We start from the raw sequence: 13,332 nt of genomic DNA, 5'->3' as shown, positions 1-13,332 counted from the left end.
GAGCAAGACATCCTGGTCCGTGACTGGGCTGGATTTCTTCCTGTAGTCCGTGATTGACTGTAGACCCTGCCACATGCCTCTTGTGTCTGAGCCGTTGAATTGAGATTCTACTTTGTCTCTGTACTGGCGCTTAGCTTGTTTGATAGCCTTGCGGAGGGAATTGCTGCACTGTTTGTATTCGGTCATGTTACCTGACACCTTGCCCTGATTAAAAGCAGTGGTTCGCGCTTTCAGTTTCACACGAATGCTGCCATCAATCCACGGTTTCTGGTTAGGGAATGTTTTGTTTGGCGCGCTCCTTGGTCTTCATGGTGTTGCATCAGCTCATCAGCTGGTCAGCTCAGCTATCACCATTGAGACCGTGTCTGTGCCTCGACCTAGGTTGGGCAAAACTAAACATGGCGGTGTTCACCTTAGCAATCTCACTAGGATAAAGACCACCTCCATTCCTGTCATTATTGAAAGAGATCATGATACCTCACATCTCAAAATAGGGCTACTTAATGTTAGATCCCTTACTTCAAAGGCAATTAGAGTCAATGAACTAATCACTGATCATAATCTTGATGTGATTGGCCTGACTGAAACATGGCTTAAGCCTGATGAATTTACTGTGTTAAATGAGGCCTCACCTCCTGGCTACACTAGTGACCATATCCCCCGTGCATCCCGCAAAGGCGGAGGTGTTGCTAACATTTACGATAGCAAATTTCAATTTACAAAAAAAAAAATGACGTTTTCGTCTTTTGAGCTTCTAGTCATGAAATCTATGCAGCCTACTCAATCACTTTTTATAGCTACTGTTTACAGGCCTCCTGGGCCATATACAGCGTTCCTCACTGAGTTCCCTGAATTCCTATCGGACCTTGTAGTCATAGCGGATAATATTCTAATCTTTGGTGACTTTAATATTCACATGGAAAAGTCCACAGACCCACTCCAAAAGGCTTTCGGAGCCATCATCGACTCAGTGGGTTTTGTCCAACATGTCTCTGGACCCACTCACTGTCACAGTCATACGCTGGACCTAGTTTTGTCCCATGGAATAAATGTTGTGGATCTTAATGTTTTTCCTCATAATCCTGGACTATCGGACCACCATTTTATTACGTTTGCAATTGCAACAAATAATCTGCTCAGACCCCAACCAAGGATCATCAAAAGTCGTGCTATAAATTCACAGACAACACAAAGATTCCTTGATGTCCTTCCAGATTCCCTCTGTCTACCCAAGGACGCCAGAGGACAAAAATCAGTTAACCACCTAACTGAGGAACTCAATTTAACCTTGCGCAATACCCTAGATGCAGTTGCACCCCTAAAAACTAAAAACATTTCTCATAAGAAACTAGCTCCCTGGTACACAGAAAATACCCGAGCTCTGAAGCAAGCTTCCAGAAAATTGAAACGGAAATGGCGCCACACCAAACTGGAAGTCTTCCGACTAGCTTGGAAAGACAGTACTGTGCAGTACCGAAGAGCCCTTACTGCTGCTCGATCATCCTATTTTTCTAACTTAATTGAGGAAAATAAGAACAATCCGAAATTCCTTTTTTGATACTGTCGCAAAGCTAACTAAAAAGCAGCATTGCCCAAGAGAGGATGACTTTCACTTTAGCAGTGACAAATTCATGAACTTCTTTGAGGAAAAGATTATGATTATTAGAAAGCAAATTACGGACTCCTCCTTAAATCTGCGCATTCCTTCAAAGCTCAGTTGTCCTGAGTCTGCACAACTCTGCCAGGACCTAGGATCAAGAGAGACGCTCAAGTGTTTTAGTACTATATCTCTTGACACAATGATGAAAATAATCATGGCCTCTAAACCTTCAAGCTGCATACTGGACCCTATTCCAACTAAACTACTGAAAGAGCTGCTTCCTGTGCTTGGCCCTCCTATGTTGAACATAATAAACGGCTCTCTATCCACCGGATGTGTACCAAACTCACTAAAAGTGGCAGTAATAAAGCCTCTCTTGAAAAAGCCAAACCTTGACCCAGAAAATATAAAAAACTATCGGCCTATATCGAATCTTTCATTCCTCTCAAAAATTTTAGAAAAGGCTGTTGCGCAACAACTCACTGCCTTCCTGAAGACAAACAATGTATACGAAATGCTTCAGTCTGGTTTTAGACCCAATCATAGCACTGAGACGGCACTTGTGAAGGTGGTAAATGACATTTTAATGGCATCGGACCGAGGCTCTGCATCTGTCCTCGTGCTCCTAGACCTTAGTGCTGCTTTTGATACCATCGATCACCACATTCTTTTGGAGAGATTGGAAACCCAAATTGGTCTACACGGACAAGTTCTGGCCTGGTTTAGATCTTATCTGTCGGAAAGATATCAGTTTGTCTCTGTGAATGGTTTGTCCTCTGACAAATCAACTGTAAATGTCGGTGTTCCTCAAGGTTCCGTTTTAGGACCACTATTGTTTTCACTATATATTTTACCTCTTGGGGATGTTATTCGAAAACATAATGTTAACTTTCACTGCTATGCGGATGACACACAGCTGTACATTTCAATGAAACATGGTGAAGCCCCAAAATTGCCCTTGCTAGAAGAATGTGTTTCAGACATAAGGAAGTGGATGGCTGCAAACGTTCTACTTTTAAACTCGGACAAAACAGAGATGCTTGTTCTAGGTTCCAAGAAACAAAGAGATCTTCTGTTGAATCTGACAATTAATCTTAATGGTTGTACAGTCGTCTCAAATAAAACTGTGAAGGACCTCGCCGTTACTCTGGACCCTGATCTCTCTTTTGAAGAACATATCAAGACCATTTCAAGGACAGCTTTTTTCCATCTACGTAACATTGCAAAAATCAGAAACTTTCTGTCCAAAAATGATGCAGAAAAATTTATCCATGCTTTTGTCACTTCTAGGTTAGACTACTGCAATGCTCTACTTTCCGGCTACCCGGATAAAGCACTAAATAAACTTCAGTTAGTGCTAAATACGGCTGCTAGAATCCTGAATAGAACCAAAAAATTTGATCATATTACTCCAGTGCTAGCCTCTCTACACTGGCTTCCTGTCAAAGCAAGGGCTGATTTCAAGGTTTTACTGCTAACCTACAAAGCATTACATGGGCTTGCTCCTACCTATCTCTCTGATTTGGTCCTGCCGTACATACCTACACGTACACTAAGGTCACAAGACGCAGGCCTCCTAATTGTCCCTAGAATTTCTAAGCAAACAGCTGGAGGCAGGGCTTTCTCCTATAGAGCTCCATTTTTATGGAACGGTCTGCCTACCCATGTCAGAGACGCAAACTCGGTATCAACCTTTAAGTCTCTACTGAAGACTCATCTCTTCAGTGGGTCATATGATTGAGTGTAGTCTGGCCCAGGAGTGGGAGGGTGAATGGAAAGGCTCTGGAGCAACGAACCGCCCTTGCTGTCTCTGCCTGGCCGGTTCCCCTCTTTCCACTGGGATTCTCTGCATCTAACCCTATTACAGGGGCTGAGTCACTGGCTTACTGGGGCTCTCTCATGCTGTCCCTGGAGGGGGTGCGTCACCTGAGTGGGTTGATTCACTGATGTGGTCATCCTGTCTGGGTTGGCGTTTTTCCTAGCCACCGTGCTTCTACACCTGCATTGCTTGCTGTTTGGGGTTTTAGGCTGGGTTTCTGTACAGCACTTTGAGATATCAGCTGATGTACGAAGGGCTATATAAATACATTTGATTTGATTTGATTTGATTTGATTTGCAGCTTCTGGGGCCTTTCAGAACAGGTGTATTTATACTGAGATCATGCGAAAGATCATGTGACACTTAGATTGCACACAGGTGGACTTTATTTAACTAATTATGTGACTTCTGAAGGTAATTGGTTGTACCAGATCTTATTTAGGGGCTTCATAGCAAAGGGGGTGAATACATATGCACACAGCACTTTTCAGTTTCCTATCTTTTAGAATTTTTTAAACAAGTAATTTTTTTCATTTAATTTCACCAATTTGGACTATTTTGTATATGTCCATTACATGAAATCCAAATGAAAATCTATTTAAATTACAGGTTGTAATGCAACAAAATAGGAAAAATGCCAAGCGGGATGAATACTTTTGCAAGGCACTGTTTATGGTGCATCTTCATGTCAGTTCTGCTGAAGGTAATGAGATGAGGAGAGGAAGCTGCTTCAGACTACTGAGATTCACCCTGGGCTCCATTTCAATCCTCTACATCTCTCCATCCTCACCATCCATAACCTCTGGTGTGTGTGTGTGTGTGTGTGTGTGTGTGTGTGTGTGTGTGTGTGTGTGTGTGTGTGTGTGTGTGTGTGTGTGTGTGTGTGTGTGTGTGTGTGTGTGTCTGTGTGTGTGTGTGTGTGTGCATGTGTCTCATACAGCTACAGCTATAAGATGAGGCCTGTGATCCAAGGACCCTGATGGCAAATACGCCTGTCAGAGTGTCCTGCCCACTGGTCAAGGACGCACACAAAACACACACACACACACACACATGAATAAAGCCACACACAAGCACACACACATTAATAAGTCCATACACATGCACACACACACACACACACACACATACACACACATGAATAAAGCCACACACAAGCATGTACACATGAATAAATCCACACACAAGCACACACACATGAATAGATCCACACACAAGCACACACCCAAATTAATAAATCCACACACATGCACACACACACACACACACACACACACACACACACACACACACACACACACACACATACACACACATGAATAAAGCCACACACAAGCATGTACACATGAATAAATCCACACACAAGCGCACACACATGAATAAATCCACACACAAGCACACACACACACATATACTGTACTGTACATTCACACACGTCCACGCACAGTCACTTCTCCCTCCAGCCCCCCTCCAGGGTGGTGACTTCTTGCAACGGGAACAGCAAGTGTCTGTATCCTGATAGAAGTCATTGGTCTGTGAGCTAATACACATAAACTACTGAATGAAATCCTCAATCTGTTTTGTAAATAAAGTCTGTAATTACTGGTATTACTGTTCAGTACTGGTCTGTACTGGTATTACTGGTCTGTATGGGTCTGTACTGGTATTACTGTTCAGTACTGGTCTGTACTGGTATTACTGGTCTGTACGGGTCTGTACTGGTATTACTGTTCAGTACTGGTCTGTACTGGTATTACTGGTCAGTAATGGTCTGTACTCGTATTACTGGTAAGTACTGGTATTACAAGTCAGTACTGGTCTGTACTGGTATTACAAGTCAGTACTGATCTGTGCTGGTCTGTACTGATAATTCTGATCAGTATTGGTCTGCACTGGTCTGTACTGGTCAGTACTGGTCTGTACTGGTATTACTGGTCAGTAGTGGTCAGTACTGGTCTGTACTGATATTACGGGTCAGTAATGGTTAGTACTGGTCTGTACTGAGATGTACTGGTATTACTAGTCAGTACTGGTCTGTACTGCTATTACTGGTCTGTACTGGTAAAACTGGTCAGTACTGGTCTGTACTGGTATGACTGTTCTGTTCTGGTCTGTACTGAAATTACTGGTCAGTACTGGTCTGTACTAGTATTACTGATCAGTACTTGTCTGTACTGGTATTATTACTGGTCAGTACTGGTCAGACTTATAGATGACCTGGAGCCAGTGGGCTTGGCAACGAATACGAAAGAAGGGCCCGCCAACGAGAGCATACAAGTCGCAGTGGTGGGTAGAAGATGGGACTTTGGTGACAGAACGGATGGCACTGTGATAGACTACATCCAATTTGCTGAGTAGAGTGTTGGAGGCAATTTTATAAATGACATCGCCGAAGTCAAGGATCGGTAGGATAGGATAGGAAGGCTTTGTTGCAAAAATGGAAGCCGATTCTAGATTTCATTTTGGATTGGAGATGCTTAATGTGAGTCTGGAAAGATAGTTTAAAGTCTAACTAGACACCTAGGTATTTGTAGTTATCCACATATTCTAAGTCAGAACCGTCCAGAGTAGTGATTCTAGTCGGGCGGGTGCGGGCAGCGATCGGTTGAAGAGCATGCATTTAGTTTGACTAGCGTTTAAGAGCAGTTGGAGGCCAAGGAAGGAGTGTTGTATGGCATTGAAGCTCATTTGGAGGTTTGTTAACACAGTGTCCAAAGAAGGGCCAGTATACAGAATGGTGTCGTCTGCATAGAGGTGGATCAGAGAATCACCAGCAGCAAGAGCGACATCATTGATGTATACAGAGAAAATAGTCGGCCCGAGACTTGAACCATGTGGCACCCCCATAGAGACTGCCATAGGTCTGGACAACAGGCCGTCCGATTTGACACACTGAACTCTATCTGAGAAGTAGTTGGTGAACCAGGCGAGGCAGTCATTTGAGAAATCAAGGCTATTGAGTCTGCCGATAAGAATCTGGTGATTGACAGAGTTGAAGCCTTGGCCTGGTCGATGAAGACGGCTGCACAGTACTGTCTTCTATCGATGGCAGTCATGATATCATTTAGGACCTTGAGCATGGCTGAGGTGCACCCATGACCAGCTCGGAAACCAGATTGCATAGCGGAAAAGGTACGGTAGGATTGTAAATGGTCGGTGATCTGTTTGTTAACTTGGCTTTTGAAGACGTTAGAAAGGCAGGGAAGGATAGATATAGTTCTGTAACAATTTGGGTCTAGAGTGTCTCCCCCTTTGAAGAGGTGGATGACCGCGGCAGTTTTCCAATCTTTATGGATCTCAGACGATACGAGAGAGAGGTTGAACAGGCTTTCTAAAATCTTAGAAAGAGAGGGTCCAGATTATCTAGCCCAGCTGATTTGTAGGGTTCCAGATTTTGAAGCTCTTTCAGAACATCAGCTATCTGGATTTGGGTGAAGGAGAAGCTGGGGGCTTGGGCAAGTTGCTGCGGGGGGTGCCGAAATGTTGGCCAAGGTAGAGTTAGCCAGGTGGAAAGCATGGCCAGCCATGGAAAAATGCTTATTGAAATGTTCAATTATCGTAGATTTATCGGTGGTGACAGTGTTTCCTAACCTCAGTTCAGTTGGCAGCTGGGAGGAGGTGCTCTTATTCTCCATGGACTTTACAGTGTCCCAAAACCTTTTGGAATTTGTGCTACAGGATGCAAATTTCTGTTTGAAAAAGCTAGCCTTTGCTTTCCTAACTGACTGAGTATATTGGTTCCTAACTTCCCTGAAAAGTTGCATATCGCGGGGGCTATTCGATGCTAATGCAGTACACCACAGGATGTTTTTGTACTGGTCAAGGGCAGTCAAATCTGGAGTGAACCAAGGGCTACATCTGTTCTTAGTTCTATATTTTTTAAATGGGGCAAGCTTATTTAAGATGGTGAGGAAAGCACTTTTAAAGAACAACCAGGCATCCTCTACTGATGGGACGAGGTCAATATCCTTCCAGGATACTCGGGCCATGTCAATTAGAAAGGCCTGCTTTACGAAGTATTTTAGGGAGCGTTTGACAGTGATGAGGGGTGGTTGTTTGTCCGCGGACCCATTACGGACGCAGGCAATGAGGCAGTGATCGCTGAAATCCTGGTTGAAGACAGCAGACGTGTATTTAGAGTGCAAGTTGGTCAGGATGATATCTATGAGGGTGCCATGTTTACAGATTTAGGGTTGTACCTGGTAGGTTCCTTGATCGTTTGTGAGATTGAGGGCATCTAGCTTAGATTGTAGGAAGGCCGGGGTGTTAAGCATATCCCAGTTTAGGTCACCTAACTCTACGAACTCTGAAATAAATGAGGGGCAATCAATTCACAAATGGTGTCCTGGGCACAGCTGGGGGCTGAGGGGGGTCTATAACAAGTTACCTCATTGAGAGACTTATATCTGGAAAGGTGGATTTTTAAAAGTAGAAGCTCAAACTGTTTGGGTACAGATCTGGATAGTATGACAGAACTCTGCAGACTATTTCTGCAGTAGATTGCAACTCTGCCCCTTTGGCATTTCTATCTTGACAGGAAATGTTGTAGTTGGAGATGGAAATTTCAGAATTTTTGGTGGCCTTCCTGAGCCCGGATTCAGACACGGCTAGGACATCAGGGTTGGCGGAGTGTGCTAAAGCAGTGAATAATACAAATACTTAGGGAGGACGCTTCTGATGTTAACATGTATGAAACCAAGGCTTTTACGGTTACAGAAGTCAACAAATGAGAGAGCCTGGGGAATAGGTGTAGTACTGGGCCCTACAGAGCCTGGGTTAACCTCTACATCACCAGAGGAACAGAGGAGGAGTAGGATATGGGGACGGCTAAAAGCTATAAGAACTGGTCGTCTAGTGCGCATGGAACAGAGAATCAAAGGAGCAGATTTCTGGGCGTGGTAGAATAGATTCAGGGCATAATGTACAGACAAGGGTATGGTAGGATATGAGTACAGTGGAGGTTAACCTAGGCGTTGAGTGACGATGAGAGAGGTTGCATCTCTGGCGGCACCAGTTAAGCCAGGTGAGGCTCCGCATGTGTGGGGGGTGGGACAAGAGAGCTATCTAAGGCATGTTGTGCGGGACTGGGGGTTCTACAGTGAAATAAAACAATAAGAACTAGCTGAGACAGCAGTAGACAAGGCATATGGACATTAGAGAGAGGCATAAAGAAATCGCAGGTGTTGATCGGGAGAGCTAAGTCAACAACGGATAAATGCCGATGAATGGGCAGAGTGGGTCAGTTAGGTACATACAGGACCTGAGTTCGAGGCTGGGGCCGACAGATAAACAGAATGAGGTACCATGTTATTGAAACAGTCCAACGGGCATCAGCTGTGTAGCCGAGGGATCATAGGATCCATTGAGCGGCAATAGGTGAGTCTGGGAGCCGTTCGGTAGTTGCTACTACGCTAGGCGAGCGGGAGACACAGCTAGCAGATGGGTCTTCGGCGACATCGCCAATTGGCCTGTTGAAACCACATCGGACAATTACGTCGGCAGACCAGTCGTGATGGATCTGCGGGGCTCCGTGTGGACAAGAAAGGGTCCAGGCCAATTGGCAAAGAGGCATTGTAGCCCAAGAATTACCTGGTGTATGGGCCTAGCTCGAGGCTAGCTCAAGGCTAACTGATGCTTGCTTCGGGACAGAGGTTTTAGCTAACAGTAATCACTCGGTTGTGATGTGGCAGAGAGAAGCAATCCGATATGCTCTGGGTTGATATCGTGCTGTTCAGACTGGCAGGTATTGTCTGAGCTAAAGCTGGCTGGTGTCTGAGCTAAAGGTGAAGACCGCTAACCGTGGCTAACAATAATTAATAGCTAATAGCTAGTTAGCTGGCTAGCTCCTGATGGAGGTTCCAGTTATAAGGAATAAAAATAGCAAAGCCGTACCACATTGGGTGAGGCAGGTTGCAAGAAAGGTTGCAGGAAAGTTTGTAGGAAAGTATATTTAGTTCGTAGATAGAAAGTGAGATTAAAATACAAAAAAAGGACTATATACATGGGATAAGACATAGACAAACACAAAGACAGACTGCTACGCCATCTTGGATTTGCAGCCTAGTCAGTACTGGTCTTAGTGGTCTGTAGTGGTGTTACTCACTGGTGTCAGTGGTCTCATACTGGGAGTCCCTCTGTAGTTCGAATATGTCCACCTCCACACGGGCTCTAGCCCCTCCCTCCATCACACTGTTGATGTTCTCCCTGGCCAGGGCCAGAGCCAGCCGCTCCCCACGCCCACACACTGACTGGTCATCCAGGATCGCAGCTACATGGGGAGGGAGGGAGATGGAGATATGGAACGGGAGAAAACATTGATGTTACTCACCATTAGACAATAAGACAAAAAGAGAGGAGACAAGCAGAGTATTTACGAGGGGTGTGAAGGCCAGATGAGTGAGTGGGTGTGTCCTGGTGGAGGGGGGTGAGACACCGGGGGAGGAGAGGGAGACAGACACCTGAGGGTCATCAAGGGATGGAAAGAGGGATGGATGGATGATTGATAGATGGACACTCACCCATCCGGACGGAGGAGAGCATGGCGGCCTGGCTTCCGGAGCGTGGTGCCATGGTAACTAGCAGGAAGGAGGAGAAGTGTATCGACAGCAGCAGCGCTGGCAGAGCCGGCATCTTCTACTGCTCCTCATGGAGAACGGTCTGCTGGCTGCCTGCTCGCCACCTAAAGGACGGGAGGATACGTTACAACACCAAAATATACACAAACACACAGACACACACTCACAAACACACATACATGCACACACAATCGTTCTCACTCTGTGCACACATCTGTAGCGCCAATGGTTAAATCTTTATTTAAAGAGCTTGTTATGATCACAAGACCCACACATTAAAACACACACAGCTCTGCTCTGCCTGCTGCAAAACCACCCTCACTCACTCTGAGTGACAACCCCCATTCTAAGTGACAGTTTAATGTGTGTGTGAGAACAGACAAGAAGATAAAGCGTATGTGTGTGGTGTATAGCGTCTTGTTTCTGCTCACCGTCAGCTGGTCATGACCCTCAGTTTGACCTCTGAGATGGAAATGTGTGTGATGTGTGTCTGGTATCTGTGTGAGTTGGAGATGAGTCACCTTTGACCCTGTAGGCACAACACAGCAGCTTGACTGCTTCTATCTGACCCCTGGGAGGTAAGAATGTGTTGCATCTTCATCTCTCTTCCCTCCCTCCTTGCCTTCATTTCCCTTCACGCTTGTCTTTTTTACTCTCCCTCCCTTTCTCCCTCTCCCCCTAGGCTCTCCCTTTCTCCCTATCCCCTTTAGCTCTCCCTTTCTCCCTCTTCCCCTTAGCTCTCCCTTTCTCCCTCTCCCCCTTAGCTCTCCCTTTCTCCCTCTCCCCCTTAGCTTTCCCTTTCTCCCTCTCCCACTTAGCTCTCCCTTTCTCCCTCTTCCCTGTAGCTCTTCCTTTCTCCCTCTCCCCCTAGGCTCTCCCTTTCTTTTATTTTTCTCTCACATCAAGTAGCTGTCTGACTTCATCCTACCCTCCAGCCCCACACACACCGTTCACTCCTCCAGGTCCATCTCCCTTCAGCAGCCCCATAGCAGACTAAACACTACGGGTGACAGGACTTTCAGTTGTGCAGCCCCTCAGCTGTGGAACAAACTTCCAGTCACTGTCAGGGCTGCAGAGTCTCTGGACTCGTTTAAGGCGTAGCTAAAGACTGAGCAATTCAGAAACGCTTTCAAGGACCTACAGTATGAGTCAAAGGTTTGGACACACCTACTCATTCAAGGGTTTTTCTTTATTTTGACTATTTTCTACATTGTAGAATAATAATGAAGACATCAAAACGATGAAATAACACATATGGAATCATGTAGTAACCAAAAAAGTGATAAACAAATAAAATAAATTCTTCATAGTAGCCACCCTTTGCCTTGATGACAGCTTTGCACATTCTAGGAATTCTCTCAACCAGCTTCATGAGGTAGTCACCTGGAATGCATTTCAATTAACAGGTGTTCCTTGTTAAAAGTACATTTGTGGAATTTCTTTCCTCTTAATGCGTTTGAGCTAATCAGTTGTGTTGTGACAAGGTAAGGTTGGTATACAGTAGATAGCCCTATTTGGGAAAATGCCAAGTCCATATTATGGCAAGAGCAACTCAAATAAGCAAAGAGAAAGGACAGTCCATCATTACTTTAAGACATTAAGTTCAGTCATTGCGGAAAAAAAGTGCAGTCGCAAAAACCATCAAGGGCTATGATGAAACTGTCTCTCATGAGGACCACCACAGGAAAGGAAGACCCAGAGTTACCTCTGCTGCAGAGGATAATTTCCTTAGAGTTAACTGCACCTCAGATTGTAGCCCAAATAAATGCTTCACAGAGTTCAAGTAACAGACACATCTCAACGTCAATTGTTCAGAATAGACTGCGTGAATCAGGCCTTTAGGGTCAAATTGCTGCAAAGAAACCACTAATAAAGGAAACCAATAATAAGAAGACTTGCTTGGGCCAATAAACACTAGCAATGCACATTAGACTGGTGGAAATCTGTCCTTTGGTCTGATGAGTCGAAATTTGAGATTTTTTGGTTCTAACCACCGTGTCTTTGTGAGACGCAGAGTAGGTGAACGGATGATCTCCCCATGTGTGGTTCCAACCGTGAAGCGTGGAGGTGTGAAGGTGTCGGGGTGCTTTGCTGGTGACACTGTCAATGATTTATTTAGAATTCAAGGCACACTTAAACAGCATGGCTATCACAGCATTCTGCAGCAATACACCATCCCATCTGGTTTGCGCTAAGTGGGACTATCATTTGTTTTTCAACAGGACAAAGGCTGTGTAAGGGATATTTGACCAATAAGGAGAGTGAAGGAGTGTTGCATCAGATGACCTGGCCTCCACAATCACCCGACCTCAACCCAATTGAGATGGTTTGGACCGCAGAGTGAAGGAAAAACTAGTTGAGAGAATGCCAAGATTGTGCAAAGCTGTCATCAAGGCAAAGTGTGGCTTCTTCGATGAATCTAAAATCTACAATATTTGTTGATTTGTTTAACACTTTTTTGGTTACTACATGATTCCATATGTATTATTTAATAGTTTTCATGTTTTCACTATTATTATACAATGTAGAAAATAGTCCAAAAAAAGAAAAACCCTTGAATGAGTAGGTGTGTCCAAACTTTTGATTGGCACTGTATGTTAGTTCAGTTCTCCTGTCCACTGGATCTGATGCCTTGAGTATGAGAAAAGCACTTTACAAATTAAATGAACTATCACTCACCTTTCTCACTGTCATTCCCTTGCTAGAATCAGTGAGTGAGTGAGTGAGTGAGTGAGTGAGTGAGTGAGTGCATGTAATGTTCCACCAGGTCACACTGTTCCTGTCATTAGGCTCAGGTAGCGATCAGAACACTGAAGCCGTTATGCAAGAGGTTACACACACACAGACGTCACAGTGAGACCACTGCCACATGCTGCTCTGTCACCCTGCCACTCTGCTCTCTGGATCTGACTGAGTTGTGTAATGAAGTGTGTCCTGTAATATATTGTATTTCCTGTATTGTGAATAGACACACTGCACCACACATCTATTCTAAAGAACTAGACCTGGAGTCAGAACAGCTGCTCCCCTTTTCTCAATCTATCTTCACAACGCCAGAGTTAGTGGGTGTTTGTGTGTGTGTGTGGGGTGGGGTGGGGTGGGGGGTCTGTGTGTCTGAGTGTCTGAATGTGAGGGTAATCGGTGTGTGTCGGTATGTCACTATCCATGCTTGTGTATGCCTGCATATGTGTGTGCCAGCCAATGTATGTGTGCACACGTGTGTGTCAGTGACTGCAGTACAGTTTGTGTGTGCGTGTGCGTGTGTGTGTGATGGCATATTGATCGAGGGCAGCTGAAGTGGCATTCAATCAAAACAATGGCGGATCTGTCAGCATTCC

General features: G+C 44.9%; 1 protein-coding gene across 5 annotated transcripts in view; it reads right to left on the bottom strand.

The window, feature by feature from the left end:
* grik5 (glutamate receptor, ionotropic, kainate 5) overlaps positions 1 to 13,332 on the bottom strand; it is a 164,524-nt gene that overhangs the window by 32,152 nt on the left and 119,040 nt on the right. For all 5 annotated transcript variants that reach the window (XM_090225689.1, XM_090225690.1, XM_036969381.2 and 2 more), the window contains 2 exons: positions 9,938 to 10,098; positions 9,523 to 9,687 (listed from right to left, as the gene is read on the bottom strand). Coding sequence is in view for 3 of the 5 variants with exons in the window: in XM_036969381.2 (XP_036825276.1) it covers positions 9,523 to 9,687; positions 9,938 to 10,049 (277 nt within the window). In the remaining 2 variants the exon portion in view is untranslated. The remainder of the gene's footprint in view (positions 1 to 9,522; positions 9,688 to 9,937; positions 10,099 to 13,332) is intronic.

Source organism: Oncorhynchus mykiss, chromosome 3, assembly GCF_057628025.1.
Source record: "Oncorhynchus mykiss isolate SJ-2025 chromosome 3, ASM5762802v1, whole genome shotgun sequence".
In the NCBI taxonomy this organism is placed as follows: Eukaryota; Metazoa; Chordata; class Actinopteri; order Salmoniformes; family Salmonidae; genus Oncorhynchus; species Oncorhynchus mykiss.
This window is presented reverse-complemented; position numbering and strand designations above follow the sequence as displayed.